Raw genomic sequence first — 16,433 nt, forward strand, 5'->3', positions numbered from 1 at the left:
TCATGATTTTCTAAAAGCATTTCTGTCAGGTTAAATAAGAGAATGTTTTCATGTTACCCTGATAGGGGTCATAGTTTTAGGTACTAATATGGCGGCTTTGTTTGCTTGCTTTTGTTTTGATAATAAATATTGTCTTTCTATATCTGATATTTGTTGTTGTTGTTTTAGTCACTCAGTTGTTCCCGACTCTTTGTGACCCCAGGGACTGTAGTCTGCCAGACTCCTCTATCCCTGGGATGTCCCAGGCAAGGATACTGAATGCGTTTCCATTTCCTTCTCCAGTCTTGATATTTAGTCAATATGAATATTTGGAAAAGAGAAAGATGAGAAAGAAAGTGATCATTCCATGTTGCCTGTGCTTACCTTTCCAAAGGATAAGTGGTGAGGAAAGCTGGAATATCTTGAATCAGCAGACCTAGACCTCTAATCCTTTCTTTCTTTTTGTCTTTTTCTACCTCCCTTTTCTCCATTTACTTTTTAAAAATCACTTTAATCTTTTTAAATTTACTTACATTACTCTAATAATCCAACTGAACTAAGATACCCAAGAAGTACAGAAAAGCATTTTTGCCCACCAGTCTTTCCATTTGCCAACCTCCCTTAAACTGAGTAATAATAAACAGAGTAATAACACTTGTCATTGGTTTATTCATTCACTCATCCAAAATATATTCATTGTGTTCCTGTAATATCAACAGAAATATTTACTGGATTCCATTACTGGACACCTAATTACTTGGGGAGAAGAAAGAGAATTTCTCTCTACTAATTCATCCCCGCTTCTTTTTTTAATATGTGGCTCTTTTTGACTTTCTAAGCTTTTGGAGGAAGTGGAGGACAGTTTGGACATCCACTCGGGTATTTATCTCTTGGGATTAGATGTCCCTTGACTCTTACTTGGGACCGTTGTCCTTAGAGGGCTCAGGTTCTCAGCCAGAGTTCTTTGAACTACTAATATAGTCAATAATTGTGAGAGTGACATTAATAGCTTGTTACCATGGCTTCCTAGGTGGTGCTAGTGGTAAAGAACCTGTCTGCCAATTCAAAAGACCTAAGAGACATGGGTTCAATCCCTGGGTCAGGAAGATCCCCTGGAGAAGGAAATGGCAATCCACTCCAGTATTCTTGCTTGGAGAAGCCCCAAAGACAGAGGAGCCTGGCGGGCTACAGTCCATGGGTTCTCAAAGAGAGGGACATGACTGAAGCTATTGAGCATGCATGCATGTAAGCACTAGAAATGAGAGAAAATATAATTTTTTAATTGGAGTATAATTGCTTTACAGTGTCGTTAGTTTCTGCTGTACAAGTGAATCAGCTATATGTATACCTATACCCCCTCCCTCGTGGACCTCCCTCCCAGCACCGGCATCCCACTCCTCTAGGTCAACAGAGCACCGAGCTGCGTTCTCCGTGCCACACAGCAGCTTTCCTCTGGCTGTTTTACACATGGTGGTGTGTGCGCTGTTAGTGCTGCTCTCTCCGTTCGACCCGCTCTCCCCTTCCCCTCCTGCGCCTGCAGGTCCATTCTCTACATCTGCGTCTCAATTCTGCCCTGGAAATAGGTTCAGCTGCACTTCACTCTGTGATCGACTCTAAGTCCGTTCGCATCTCTGCAAATAGAGCTTTTCTACTGCCTGGGTAAGCAACCTGAGTTAAGGCTCTTACCTCTCTGGAGCCTTATTTTCCTCACCTGTCAGGTAACCAGGTTGAACTCAAAATCCCCATGGTGTCCCTCGGCCTGTAATTCCTCGTGGCCTAGCCCTTCTGTTCCGCCATAGATTAGCGGCCATTCAATGTAACAAGAGCAACGCCTTGTGAAGAAATTGAGTTCTTGGGGTATCTGATCAAAAGCACTCCAGGGTAAATGAGCATGTGCTTGGGATAGTAATAAAATCAACAGCATTATTGACGGACCTGCCAGGGTGAAGAGATGTGGAAGAAGTGTCTTAAAGGAAGAAAAAAGGAGTAGGAGTAATTTCTCTCTCCCTTTCTTGCTGGTAAACAGTGTACAATTGAACGCTCTGGAGGTTCAGCAGAATCACTAACTTTCCAAGTCTGTTTTCCTCATAACCTTAATTTTTCCCATTCATTACATCAAAACTATATATATATATACATATATATATGGCAATATTAGAGCAAGCAGTTCATATCAGTTCATATCATCTTATGGTAAAAGTTATTGATAGTTTCACTGGGGGAATATTTGCACTTCATTTGCCTTTCTATAAATACCTTGAACCAGTCAAAGACGAAAGCCAAATGAATTGTCAGTGTCATCCTCTTCTATCTCATGTTTAGTGAGATTTAAAAATAATACGGTTAACATTTATGGAGGGTTCACTGTGTGAAGGATGACTGTAAAACGTCTGATCTATACTGAGGCACTTTTGAGAGTGTAAGCAGTGAGTACTATAAATGTTTAAGCCAGGAAGGAAAATTGGCACAACCAGAATGTCCTTGGCCCACGGGACCATATGGTTCCCCCAACTAGGACCAGATACTCCGCTAAATCAGTTTAACTCGTGTAATCCCCATAATAATTTTTACATGGTTGCTATTATTGTTCTTCCCATTTGGTAACTGAAGAAACTGAGATTTATGTGGGTGATGTGACTCTAGGTCCAAAGCCTCAGCCCTGCTAGTTGCAATCTGAACCTGAGGCGTGACCCCAGAGTAGGTTGTTACCACCTAGCTAGGGGCTTTCCACAGTCATCTGACGTCTGCCAGGCGTGACACACACACACATCCCTGATTGTTTCGCCGTGGTAGGGGGAAACAGGTTTTTATGAAATATGTTCATTTGTGAGAAGGAACTTCTAAGTGTGTCAGAGAGTTCTAAGATCCAAAAACAGCATGATCACCTCTTTAGGCCTGTTTATATGACACGAGATGCTGAGTATCTCACTTTTTTAAAAAAACTGCTGTTCCTTGGAAAATGTGGACAAAAAAGTTCACGGAAGCTGTAGGAGAAGAGAACTTTCAATGTTGTTCGTATACATCAGGAAAAAACAATGCTTTTATTCATGTGTCATTAATCGATCCATTTTTTTAACTTCAAATATACTGTGTGTTGAATGGAATGAGTAAGATGGATAAATCGATCATTTTACTGGTATCAAAGCAAGTATTGCTCCCTCTGAAATCTGTCATATTTGTTTTACATCTGTTCCTGTTCTCTCTCCATTCCCACCCCCTGCCCTCCTCACAGAGTGAAGCTACACTTTATTTTGGACAACACTATCACACACATGATTGAGTCAACAATTTATGGCTTTTAAAAATAGGGATTTTGTCCTCTCTTAGGTTTATTGTTTATCATAATCATCTTTCAAGTGAAAAGGCTAATTTACTCTTTCTATAGGAATATTTTAAGCTTGATTATCATAATATTACAGCTGCCTGAAAAGGTCTAAAACGGGACATTGACCTTGAATGTTTTCTGCATTTAGCTCATGGTGCTTAACATTCAGGAAAGAATATAACTGCAACTCATTTATTAACATGTAATCTCAAAATGTTAACTATTGCTCTGGAAATACATGCCATGCAGATTATAGAAAGCTTGTAGAATATGAGAAAATGCACTTGGTATTTTACGGGGGTTAAGTATGTCAGAAATACAACACAACTAGAGCCAGTTTTCCCATTGGAGCTACTGTAGTTTATAATTTAATTTTTACTGACATTTCACCATGTATATGATTAGCTCGACAAAATGAAAGTGAAGTAATCCTGAATTAATTAAACAGAAACCGAATTGCCTCTGTTAGTTTCTCTGTCTTCCTTTGATTCTTTATTTTTTTCTCCCCACTTTCACAAACACACTGGGAAAAGAGTTTTGTGAATTCTGGAAGTGAGGTAATCACTCCCCAGAGAACGGGCTTTGTTTTACATGGACTTGGTAATTCGGGAATGGGATGGATATATAGGACAAGAGGTTTGTCAAAAGGAAAGGTTTTTATTAGTGCCTCTGTGGAAGCGATCACTTTCAGTAGAAATGATTGCTTCTTGCCAATCGAGACAATAATTTAAATATCAAAGCCTGTGCCCTAGAAATGAAAAGCAACAGAAAATGAGGTTTGATGAATGGATAGAGGTTTGGTGGTGATATAAAGTAGTCACACTGACTTCGAAAGGAGTCTTCATGTTCTCACTGGGAAGGTGTCTTCTTAAGCAGAGTTATAGCATGAAAGAAATCTCAAAGCACAAATGAAGAAGCAAGAGACACACAGCTCATGAGGTGGCAGAGGGGACCCTGGGGCCCAGGCCTCTGCTTGTCCTTCAGGCTGCTTTTTCCAGGGATGCTCCTTGTGGATTTTCTTTTGGAGTTAAAGATGGTCGTTTGAAAAAGTCTCAGAAAGATGGTAGTTTGTAAAAGTCTCAGTTTGCTTTTTGTAGTATATTATACTACACACAATATATCACAGACAGCAGGGAAGATGGTTCCAAAAGTTAAACAGATTTTCAAAGGTTTTATGATCTTGAGAAAGATCTGCAAAAGTAGATTGCAGGGCAATTTGAAAATCTAAATTTGCAATGCCTTGTTTAGTTTGAAATATTTAACAAATGGCAAACGCGCAATATAGACTCAAGATTTGCTGCAGAAAGAGTGTGGCAGCTATAAACATTTTCATACAGATGAGTCCTGTTAATTTTCAGAAAAGGAAGGTGGGGATGAAAAATAGCTATTAGCATGCAGTGATAGCAGGACTAAGCATTCTCCGCACCTTCTAACATCATAAGAATTCACGGTTTCAGAAAATGATTCCGACTCAATACAGTAAAATGTCTGTTATAGACAACAGGAATCTACCTTTTGTTTCCGCTGAGTTTTGTTTGTTGCTGTTTCATTCTTTCAAGCAGAAATGAAGGGTATTTTCTGCTTAGCATCTGTGCTTTCGTTGGGGCCTAAGAATGAAGTTGTTTGGATATGAAACTGCATTGTTTAAAGAAGAGACTGAAACTGCGTGTGGATCCAGGGTCTGATGCCTAATAGACTGATGTTAACTAATTTGTTAATATTCTTTGCGAAACACTCATAGGGGTCCTTTTGTCTGGTTCCATTTATCCTGCTTTGCGTAGACTCCTTGTGGTAAGATTGTGAAGTGTATAGACTGGTGAGCAAATACATTTATTTATTCTGGGCTGGTGATCTGTCCATTTGTTTCATTTTAGCCCAAATCCTTTGTAGTTGAGATTCTTTAAAGCTTATGCTCAGTATTGCACATGGTATGTTTATTTCCTGTAATTATCCTCTTTCCTCCTTCAAGGTGAAAAAAAAAGTCTGTGACTAGGGAAGATTCTAGAGATGACTAAGCTGTGTGTTTATAAAACATTCTGGAAGCTGTCTCGCAAGTTTAGTGCAGTAGATATTATTTTAAATTTTAAATTAGTTAAGCTAGATTCAAGACAGTAGGTGTAATCTTAGGTCCTTGACTTGTAGAGGTGACACACTGATCCCTAGGGAAAATAAACCAGCTTTGCAAACTGGTTCAGAAAGCAGCTAGTTCAATGGACACTGCACCTTGCACAGATGAAATATAGCTAGTGAGCAATCTGTGGGGATCACACGGTGCGTGTTTGGACGAGGACCTCTGTGAGCACAGAAAAAAGACTTACATATGAATATGAGTCTAAATATGTTTAAAAACAGACACCAGCAAAATCAAATGGTTCAGAATGGGTCAAATAAGTACCCTAGAAAAAATAAAGACATTCTAGGAAATAAAAGATAACTCTCAGGAAACATGGTGACTTAATGTCCATCGGTAAATTACTGACTACAAATCTTGTCTTTAAAAAGCCATTTCAAAGGAGTAATAAACAGGTTCTGTCACAGTATGATAATGCAAAGAAACTGAATAGAATACAGTATTCTGCACAGGTGCAAGAGCTGAATGTGCTGAGTACATTAAGATCCACTGAATACGTTAAGTGATTTTTATTTTTTTAAATGTCCCGGGACAAAATAAGAAGGGAAATTTTATTTGCTGTATCTCTTCTTTTAAAAATGTATACAACTGGATTAATTACTCTGAGAATTTTATTTTATTCACAGATTAAGATAGGAATCCTTGAATCAGATATTTTTTTCCTGTCTTTCTAAAGCAATATTAGTTTCCATATTTCTTTTATTGTATTTTTTAAAATCATGTTTCTTTTTCAAATGCCTTATTTATTTTTTAAATTATAAAATGATTACATGTCTCATTTTCAATTGAACAGACAAATCTCTTTTTTCTTTTTCCTCGGGTGTCTGCAGATTTCCTACATCTCAAAGCTCTTTTAATTCACTGCTCACCACCAAATTTACATCTTAATTGCAGAGTTCACATTTAACAATATAGACAGCATAATGCTACTGGTAATTAAGCTTTTACTACCTGCTTTTCTACAGTATTCTTAGGCATAGCTTTTGCTATGGGAGTTCTCCACTAGAAACTTGTATGCATTTAGACCACAAACAAAAGGCATCAGGCCCATATCTTTAGATATGGCTAAATACATGGCAAGGAAATTGCTTTCTTCTGTGGGGGAAACCAAATCATGTCTGTCATTTTTATATTCTGAATGTTAATGTGGCTGTTCTATTTTAAAGGCCTAGAAAAATTTGAGAGGGTGGAAGAAAGAGTTGAATTCTGATCTAGTGAATTGAACACAGACTGGATATATGAACTAATTTATTTTGATCTCAAAGATTAGACTATTTATATCATGTCAGACTTAATAGGAAAAGGGTTGGTAAGCAGTAGAGCTGAATCAAAATTTCGGGTCATAAGGTAGCAGTTATCTCTTTGCCATAAATAGCTGGTAGCTATTCCCATGTACATTTGCTAGTATAAAAAGAACCCGTATTTAAAAATAGGACTTAAGCAAACTCTTTGTTATATGGAAACTAAAATCAGGCTTATACACTATTAGAGAAAAAACACCCTTCTCTTCTTATATTCTGTCTTTAAAAAGCACTTCTGTTTGAAACTCCTGCTTATAATGACCAAACTGTGTGATGATTTACGAAATGTTTCTGAGTTGATTTTTTAAAGCATTCAGGGTGTGTTATGTATAACTGACAAATAGTAAACTACATTTTATTTGAAAGCTGATGTTCGGGGTAAAAATCATATGTGTTTGTATATGTTTCCCAGTTTGGAGGCTTGTATTGAAATAAATGTATGACTAAGAACACTTTTAGTGCGCTGGTTAGCACTGCTTTCCCTACAGGAGAAAAAAAAAAAAAATGCAGTCTTTATTTTGTCAAAATGCACTGAGACGTTTTCAATGCACTAGCTACCCAGCTGCCCTGTCTCCCACTCCTGAAACTGGAGGAGCCAATTTGTCCCGCAGTTGTTTATCTTTGTTTTGAAAAGCTATGCATTGTATATCTATAGGTAGAAAGAGGGGGAGCAGGTAAAGAAATATTTACACATATAATTTACATAGGCATTTTCGAAAATTGCATTGAGGCACTCTCCTCTTCTGTAGTGATGTAAAACTGCAATCCACCTCAGAGGACGATTCCCACTTCGCATATCCGAACAATTTAGAAGTCATATCTTGGATTTTTTTTTTTTAATACCCAGTCTAGATCAGAGAAACAGACGACAACACGATGACGGATCAATGAGAAAGTACAGCACTCAGTAAGCAGGAGCCCCCTCCCCGGTGGAATCAAACACAGACAACGCCAGGACAAACTTCATTCTCTACCTTCCGCAGAATCCTTTCCCAAATTAACTGAGAGTCTGCGTGAGTTCTTCTGGGCAAGGCAAAAAGAGATCTTGGGTGAGAAACCCAAGACAGATCCCTCCGGGGCTTGGAGGGTTAAATTAGTTAGGTTTCTTTTCTAGCTTCCCACGGGAGGAGAGAAAAGAGAAAAAGAAAAGAGCAAGCAAGCACGGGCCTAGCGCAGTATCTACTGGGAGCGTCCGGATCTCTGGTCCCCGCTCCCTTTTCTCTCGCGCTCAGTTTCTAGCCGGGTCGCGTCTCTGCACCCTTCGTACCTGCCTGGTTCCGCGGCTCCTCGCAGCCTCCCGTCGCCTCCCTCCTGATTGGGCAGCCGCCCCCCAATCGGCTGCGCGCCTGGGCCGGTGGGACTGCATATGTTAAGCTCTACTTCATATTAATAAGCTCCAATCGGGGCTTTAAGTCCTTGATTAGGAGAGTGTGAGAGCTCTGGTCCCAACTGGCTGTGCCTATAGGCTTGTCACTAGGAGAACATTTGTGTTAATTGCACTGTGCTCTGTCAAGGAAACTTTGATTTATAGCGGGGGTACACAAATAATGGTTGCCGGTCGCACATGGATTCGGTAGAACTTTGCCTTCCTGAATCTTTTTCCCTGCACTACGAGGAAGAGTAGGTACCTTTTTCTTTGCTTTTTAAAACTCGTCGTGGGGGTGCGTGTGTGTGTGTGTGTGTGTGGCGGGGGGGTGTGGGGGGTGGACGGAGGGGATCGTGGCGCACTGATTCAGGTAATGTCTTGGGTATTTCGTGTGCACGAGTGCTTGTTTGTGTCTGTCTTGTGCCTTTTGTGTTGAGGGTGATCTCCTAATTCAGGAAGTCGAGAATTGTTCTCTGACTACAATGTTACCTTTGAGGCAAAGCTCAGTGACTGTCAGTAAAACAGCTGTGTGACAGTCACTTCTTATTCAGGTGCTAAGAATAGGCACTTGGCACAAATGCTTACTGAACTGTTAAAATGCATCTTTTACTAGGACCCATTTTCCCAAGGAAAGATGTTTTAAAATACAATATTCAAAATGATTTATACTATTGAGTGCCTCTTATGTATTTGCAGCTTGACAGATATTTTCAGCTCCCCGTCATTTCTTACCGCTCAGAGTTAGAGGCGAAATTGCACATTTACTAATTCTCCTTCAGAGAACAATTTAAAAACTAGCCCTATGCAAGCCGGGGCTAGAATAATGTTATTTGCATGGTTAGCATTAAGTCAGCACTTAACTGACAAATCAGTCCATTAAGTAACATGAGATTTTTCACACGCTATAAATATTTAAAGGGAGAAAAAAAAACTAAAGAAGAAACAGTAGTGACTTTTTAAATTTCTCCTTGAACAGACGACGCTGAGATTGTGGATTTGTTTCATGTATCATGTCCAGAAAATGCAGAAAAGTACTTTTGTCCTTAGATGCAGTTTCACTCGTATTTATGAATATCTTTATGCCCATGGAAATATACATATTTGTATTGCTCAGGGTGGGGGAGAAGTGAGTAGGGGTAAAAGGAGTAAATTAGGCATTCTTGGGTAAAAATGAGTAGGTCATAAACTTAATTTCAACCCACTGTTAAGATAAAATACTAGTTTATCATAGTAACTGTCACTGGTTCCTCTTTCTGTTGAGTCAGTTATATGGCTTTGCTTTCCCATTACAGGAATACCAACTGTTATAATTCTGAAAAGAGTGCTCTTGGCAAACAGTTCTCTCTAGATTGTGAAGAAAACATAAAACCCTCGAGAGGAGGAGGTCATGCATTATAGGTAGATGTCCACTAGCGGTCCTTAGTGACTGCATATTGCCTTGCTTTGTAATTAAGCAAGAGATGAAAAGTGACTTGCGGTCTCAGTGGCTCCTCGTATGTTTGAGTGTGAGTGTGTGTGTATGCGTGTCTGTAGACGTGCTTGCATGCATACACACTCACACCAGGGATGTTAGCCCAGGGATGGACTTAGGAAGAACCGAAAGATTGGAAGGCAGTGCTTGCGTCAGTTGTAAACGCTCCAAGGAAGAAACCTTAAATTGTGTGAAAATAAAAATGAAAAATAAACAAAGGTAGGACTGCCCACTCAAGTGGAGTTTGAAGGTTAGTACACCTGAGGCTGTAGCACTGGAGAATTTAATACACCTTCATGTCAGGAAGAATGCCTTATCCAAGCTCAACCAAGTCAGAACTTTTCTCTCATAAATAAATAAACTTTAAAAATCTGTCTCCTGCCCCTAGCCTTCTTTGTAAAATAGTTTCCTTGAATTTAACTTCTTATGGCTAATTTGAATAATTAGTTTAGATAAGCCTCTTAAAGCAGATGCATTTAAATGAAATCAGGACACATGTCCTTTTGGCTTTGGCGCAAGATTCAAACTAGCTTTCTTTTTTGGCTCAATTAAAAGTCATCTTTAAAAAATACAGATTTATTGTTTGGTTGCAGCTCTGATGGTTACGTGGTTCACTGGACAGACAGAAAGATCTAATGCTTAGTAACGCATCTGCCTCTCTGTCTCAATTAATAAACCACAGAATTTATACATGCTATTAATATTCATAGTAATTGTGCTGGGTTAAACCCCATCACGTGTGTGTATACACAGAAATGAAACCAGAGTTATGCAGTTTCAGAGGAGAATATTGGACAATTTCTGCTGTGGAGGCTGTAGAAAAGATTCCTTCAATTTATTGACCACCATCAGGAGAGCCTAAAATGTTAACCTATAACTATGTTTTTTTTTTAAATTTTGGGAAATGTGCCAGTGCATTAAAGAGCATAATACTTGAAAGCTTGTTTCACATTTAATAGCCGTAATAACTGATAGCATAAATAGATGAAAATAATATATCTGCTCATTTTGACATATGTGTCAGTCTAATCATTCTAAATGAGTGTGCTCATCACGGTTCTCTTTCAACCTCTGATTAAAATGTAACATTGACTACAGGATTATAGAGCGGACTTAATTTTACTGACTGTTTTAGCAGTTGTCACAGCTGTTGGAAGAAGGAAAGGCAATTGAAACACTCCAAAACAGGCAAGGCTAGGAGGGAACAGTTTAGTATTTGAATTTCAGCCTGATCATGAAAATCCAGACCTCAAAAATTAAGCAGATTTGTGTTTGTTTGTTTTTTTAATTCCTGTTTGGAGCTATGCAAGTTTAATTGTGTAAGGTTTACTGTTTCTGCTTCAGGGTTTTGACTCTTTTCTCTGCCTCATCACTCCTTGTTAAAAGCTAAAGTAAATTGAAATACAACTATCCAAAAGTAATATTATAATGTCGAAATACATGGGATAAACATAGGCTGGAAGGGAAAATGTATACAATAACAACAACAACAAAAAGCCTACATCAGAGTGGAGGCAATTTTCTAAAAAAGATAGGAGCTTGCCGAAGTCACTTTAGATGTGATATTATTTGGGAACTATGAACAGACTGTTTAAGTTTATTTTTCAAAGAAAGAATACACTGCAGACATGGAGCTCATGTTACTTTTCTTCCTGTTTCTTCTCTATAAATCTGTTGAAAACACCTGCAGCCTTAAAGGTAGGGGATTTCAGATGATTTTTTTGTAAATTGCTGGAAGTGACAAGTGGCTGCACTTCGGGGTGAATGTTCCTGAGCTGTAGAGTCTCGTAACCTTGCCCATCACATCCCTAAAGTGAACAGATTAATTCTGTTTCTCTAAAAATTAAATAACCACATATCCCAAACTACGTATAGTCGAAATATCCGGACAGTGTGAATTATGTAACCTATGATTTTCTCCTTGGAGTAAGCAAAAAAAAGTGTTCTGAGTTAAGAGAATCAGTGTTGAATGGGAGTGGTGAGTAAGTGCTGGACACCCGTGTCTCACTCGCCCTTTGTGTCAGTGCGTTTATGTGTTACCCTGTACACATTGGGTGGTAAGTTTAGAAATGCTCCTTGTGCAGAAAGGGCTGGGAATCAGCTTCCCATTTCCTGGGCAGAGGCAAGGGTGATGGTGTTGGCTGGTTCTTCCAGTGATGGTTTCTCATCTTAATGTGTTTGTGGCACTGCTGCTTTATTTACTGAGCCTAGTGTGTTGCAGTGGTAATTAACCCATGTTATTAGCAAAGCCCTTGTGGATATCCATTAATTCTCTTGCATGGATGATCATTTTTCTAGTGTTTTCCCCCTAATACGGCATCATTGTTCTTTTTTTTTTTTTTTAATTCTAAATTGACGGCCTTTGATATATTTCTTTGATTTAATCTGACCTGTGATATATATTGGTCATCTTATAAAGAATGGTATTGTAATTCAGCTTTAAAAAATGCTAACAGAAGCCAGAGAAAAGATTTTTTTTTTTTTTTTTGTTGTCCTTCTTTTCAAAGCAAAAAAGAAAATAAACATTTAGAAAGAAAATAATACAGGAAATTAGTTTTCATTCCGAATTTTCTAGATCTTAGAATTTGTGTTATTTTGTGTCTTTGAGGTCTTTGAATAATATTTTTACTGAGTTAAGAATAGTTTAGGCATTTTTGTAAAATATTGAGCCAGTAGAAAAATACTTGTGCTTCCTGTGCTAAAAAAAGATAAGGACCATCTCATTAGCCAGGCCATACTTTTGCAATTAATTTTAGGTCCATGGTGCTATTCATCAAAGGGGGCAGCTAACTTCTCTATGACTCTGTTTAACAATACTTTCACAATACCTCACTCCTGCAAGAACTACAGACAAAGAAGAAGCCGTTTTTTTGGAAGGTAGGCATAATGCCTAATCTCAAGTCCGTATCACTTGTGAAAAATTCCTCAACATTTTTCTTAGCCTAGTGACAAAACAAAATATTTCTTTGTTTGACTTCCTAAGTGCTGTTTGGCACTGAATGCTTTGCTTATGTTATTTCATAAAAATAAATCAAAATCTGTGCTTATGGTTGATACTTTGTCATACAAGTGGCAGTTGATAGCCATGATTTCTGTGACAGCAATTAATATCAAATAAACTTTTCAGAATCACCTACCAAGAATTCACAAATAAGAGGAGAGCGTTGAGGTATCTCAGTAGAAGTTTCAAGTCATTGCAGCAGATAAGCTCTGCTCTGAATTTTGCTTCATAGCAAATTCATGGAAGAGAGAAACAATACAATGTTGATCTGTTGTAAGTGCATTTGAGCTCCGGCCCTAGCCAGCTCTCTGGAGAAAATCTTTGATTGCCCTGGCCCAGTTTGTTCAGTTTTTATCTCTTTTACATCCACTGGCCTTGTATTAAATTGTCATTGTCCTAAAGCACATGAGATAGAAATGAATTGCTGTTTTCTACATTCTCTGACAGTGAAATATTTAGGTTCTCTTTCTCCAATCATACTTATATTTGTATTTGAGAGTCCGGGGATGACACCCAGCATCTCTGCCTCTTGACATTCTCTCTTACTGCATTTTGTATATTTTGCTGTTGATTATTATTTTCGTAGCCATGTGTATGGGATGTCCATGGTCTATCCCATTGTAAATAAATAGCTATGCATACGCTACTTTAAAATCCAAAGCAGTCTGTAGAATATACTACACACATGTGTGTGCATTTATGTGCATGTATAGTATGCAGGTGAAATACATATATAGACACGGGAAGAAGTATGTATGTAGAATATAAGTGTGCTGCTGAGAGTGTTCTTGTGTATTTATATAATAAAGTGGATCTCAAGTGTTTTTCTAATCAGCTAGTGTCTAGTTAAATTTCCTAGGCATCATTTTAACCTTGAATTAGTATTTCAGGTATTTACCAAGTCTGATTTTAAACTAAATTGGTTTAGCTGCTGTATAAATGACAGGTAACAGGTAACCTAATATATTAATTTGTTTCTGATTTTATACATTTTTAATTATCATCTTGAAATTCAGTATATAGAAATCATAAATAATTTGTAAAATAGGAAATAAGCCACTAGTATTAAGTACATAATTTAATGGTTTGGGCCCATATCCAAGAACCAGTTTTGAATTAGCTCTTAGCTACATTGTTTTCTCATATAGTTGGGTCTGATAAATATATCTTAATGAAAACATGATAGCTTTTAAATAAGTGCAAAATAAAAATTTCACTTATCTGACTATATAAATATGTCATTTTATTTTTTGCCAAAAGCAAATATAGAAAATTAATTATCATTATGTGCATATGAAAGACATCATAGATTTGTGAATTTTTGAATTTTATTCTCAGAGGTAAGTTTAAGGTCTGTGGTTTTGCTCAGTGAATCTGAGTGTTGAGAGAAAACATTTATCCAAATGCTCTTTCTATTCAAATTCTTGTTCTAATGCATATTTTGTTTAAATTCCTAGATTCATTTCCTACCTTTATATGTTTGTATAATACTTAAACAGATTTAATGTTTCTTGTTTAAAAAAATCCTGCTGTTTCTTTATGCCAATCCATCTGCTGAAAGTTAGCTCTTTTATTATCTGAGAGTGTTAAGTGACAGCCTTCTGCCTTTTGAAGGATTTACCTGGCATCTTCTTCTTGTTTCAAGTTCATTTTAGATTTCTACTGTCAAAGTCTGGGAAACCTAGCTAATAAAAATAATTTCCATTTAGTTATAACAAACACCCTTTCTCTTTACTTTTTCTTTACAGAAGTGCCAAATGTTTCTTTTTCTTTGATTTGGACACTATTTCTCAGTATTTTCCAAATGTATTTTCAAATCAACTATGCAAAACCATCAAATTGAGCAGATACAGATTGTATATGTGTTGTGTATGTATACCTTCAGGCACCTCCTTTTTTAATTTATAAAAAGCATTTTAAAATGTCTGGAAGAAGCTTGCTTTTTTATGTTTTGATTTTTCAAATGTTTTGTCATTTTAATTGATGGCAATGCATGTATATTTATTTGGAAGATAACTCACTGAGGCAAAGCAATAAAAGAAAAAGTACAGTTTTAAATAAATTGGCTTCTCACTGGCCAATTAAAGTCTTATTTCAATATACTGACATAGATCTGTATGTGCATTTGAATATAAATATAGAACATGCAACACTAGCCATTAGAAATGCTGCCTCTGGCTATATGGAATTCTTTCACATAGTCTAATAAATGAAAACACTGGTTTTTGGCATTTAAAATCTATTAAAGAGTTATTTAAAGTGTTAAACTCATGGAGAGCCTATCGAAGATCAGATTGCATTGTAAAAAGAGAACTTGAAAGCAAATTTATATTTTGATTGTTAAAGGCAGTCTCTGTCATATACATTCCTCTGCTTTCTCATCTTGCTTTGAGTGAAACAAAATTGCATATATACTTTTCATCATTTTGATTGGAAGTACACATTATATATAATATGCTTTGGCAGCACTTACCTAGCCAAAGAAAGCAAATTAATACTAGGCATACGAAGGGCTGTCAGGCATATCACAGACGTGTCAATTTAACTTTGCTTCCTCATACACCTCTGCAAACAGTTGCTTAAGATGGTACTAAATAAAAGGGAAGCAACCAATAAATTCTCATATTGTATCAGAGATTGATGGCTAGTAGAACTGCAATGAAAACCAGCTTGTTTGCTTACTTCTCTTTAAAACTCTGTGGGACTACAGAAAGCATAGATAATAATGAGTTTTGTTCAAAAAAAGAAAAAGAGTAACTGAAGCTTGTTCAAATCTTTTTACTATCTTGGAAATAAAGGGATAATAATGGGGTTCATTGTTTTTAAAAAAAAGGTCCAAAGTAGTGAATCTTAGTTGCTCTTACGTGTGATGTATATAAAGTCTTTAACAAGTGGAGAATCAAAAGCCTTGTCAGTCCACTTTAAAGGGACATTTCTTTTTTTGTTGCATATTGCATACATTTTCTGAGAAAGAAAAAAAAATAAGGTATCTTGTGCTTTCATGTTTGTCTTGCTTCTTCAATAGGTTAAAAAAATGAAATTTAAAAAAGTAAATCAAGAACTTATGCACAGAAAATAGACAGAAGAACACTGAATTCTTTTTTTCTCCTCCATGATCAGAATTGTATTTTTGTATGTGAGATTTCCTTTTTCATGTACTCGAGGAAGATTTTATTCATTTGCAATGGCTTCTGAGAATTTAAACAAAGGACTCATTAAATAAATACATTTAGTTTCTTAATACAATGGGAGCTAAAATGAAAAGATGTGAAAAGATGTCCTTTTCAAGGCAGTTAGTAGGTTATTACAGTCTGTAGTTTTAAAAATTTATTTTGCTTTGAAAAAAATATCTAAAATTGTGTTCAGAGTGAGCAAAAATCGTGAGTCATATGAAAAATTATAGAGACAAAGGTACTTAAGAGAAAAATTCAAATGTGAGGTTGTTCAATCAATAGCTCTTTGCCCTCCATAATCCAAATTATCGTGGCACTTTAACTTCTCCAAAAAATCTAAGTTGCCTTGTTACATTGTATTCATTTTTCCCTAAATGAAAAAATACTCTATCAATGCTTTCTTTACAGCCATTGATCTATTAAAACAAATTAGATATTTTGGGAGGACTGTTGTACCCATAACCAACAGTTCATGGCCAAAGAAAGAAAAAAATATATATGAGAAAGTGTCTGTATACAGTTGGTCCTGGGCCCTAAGAAATGACAGAAGCACCCCTTTTAGCCACAGACTTAAATGAGACCTGCCTCACCAGTCTTGGGATCATAGTGTCACAGATGGAAAGGCAACCATCAGCTGAATTGTACTGAACTGCACACTTGGCTAATTCATCTTATTGCTCTCCCCA

At 37.0% G+C, this 16,433-nt stretch overlaps 1 protein-coding gene across 7 annotated transcripts in view; it reads left to right on the forward strand.

The window, feature by feature from the left end:
- ESRRG (estrogen related receptor gamma) overlaps window positions 1-16,433 on the forward strand; it is a 693,205-nt gene that overhangs the window by 438,960 nt on the left and 237,812 nt on the right. Inside the window, exon 1 of one of the 7 annotated variants that reach the window (XM_070385511.1) lies at window positions 8,116-8,356. The exons of the other annotated variants lie outside the window; for them this stretch is intronic. Coding sequence (XP_070241612.1) covers window positions 8,301-8,356 — 56 coding nt within the window. The 5' untranslated portion in view covers window positions 8,116-8,300. Of the gene's footprint in view, window positions 1-8,115; window positions 8,357-16,433 lie in introns of those variants that run through there. 7 annotated transcript variants of the gene reach the window in all.

The sequence above is a fragment of the Bos mutus genome, chromosome 16 (genome assembly GCF_027580195.1).
Source record: "Bos mutus isolate GX-2022 chromosome 16, NWIPB_WYAK_1.1, whole genome shotgun sequence".
Classification (NCBI taxonomy): domain Eukaryota; kingdom Metazoa; phylum Chordata; class Mammalia; order Artiodactyla; family Bovidae; genus Bos; species Bos mutus.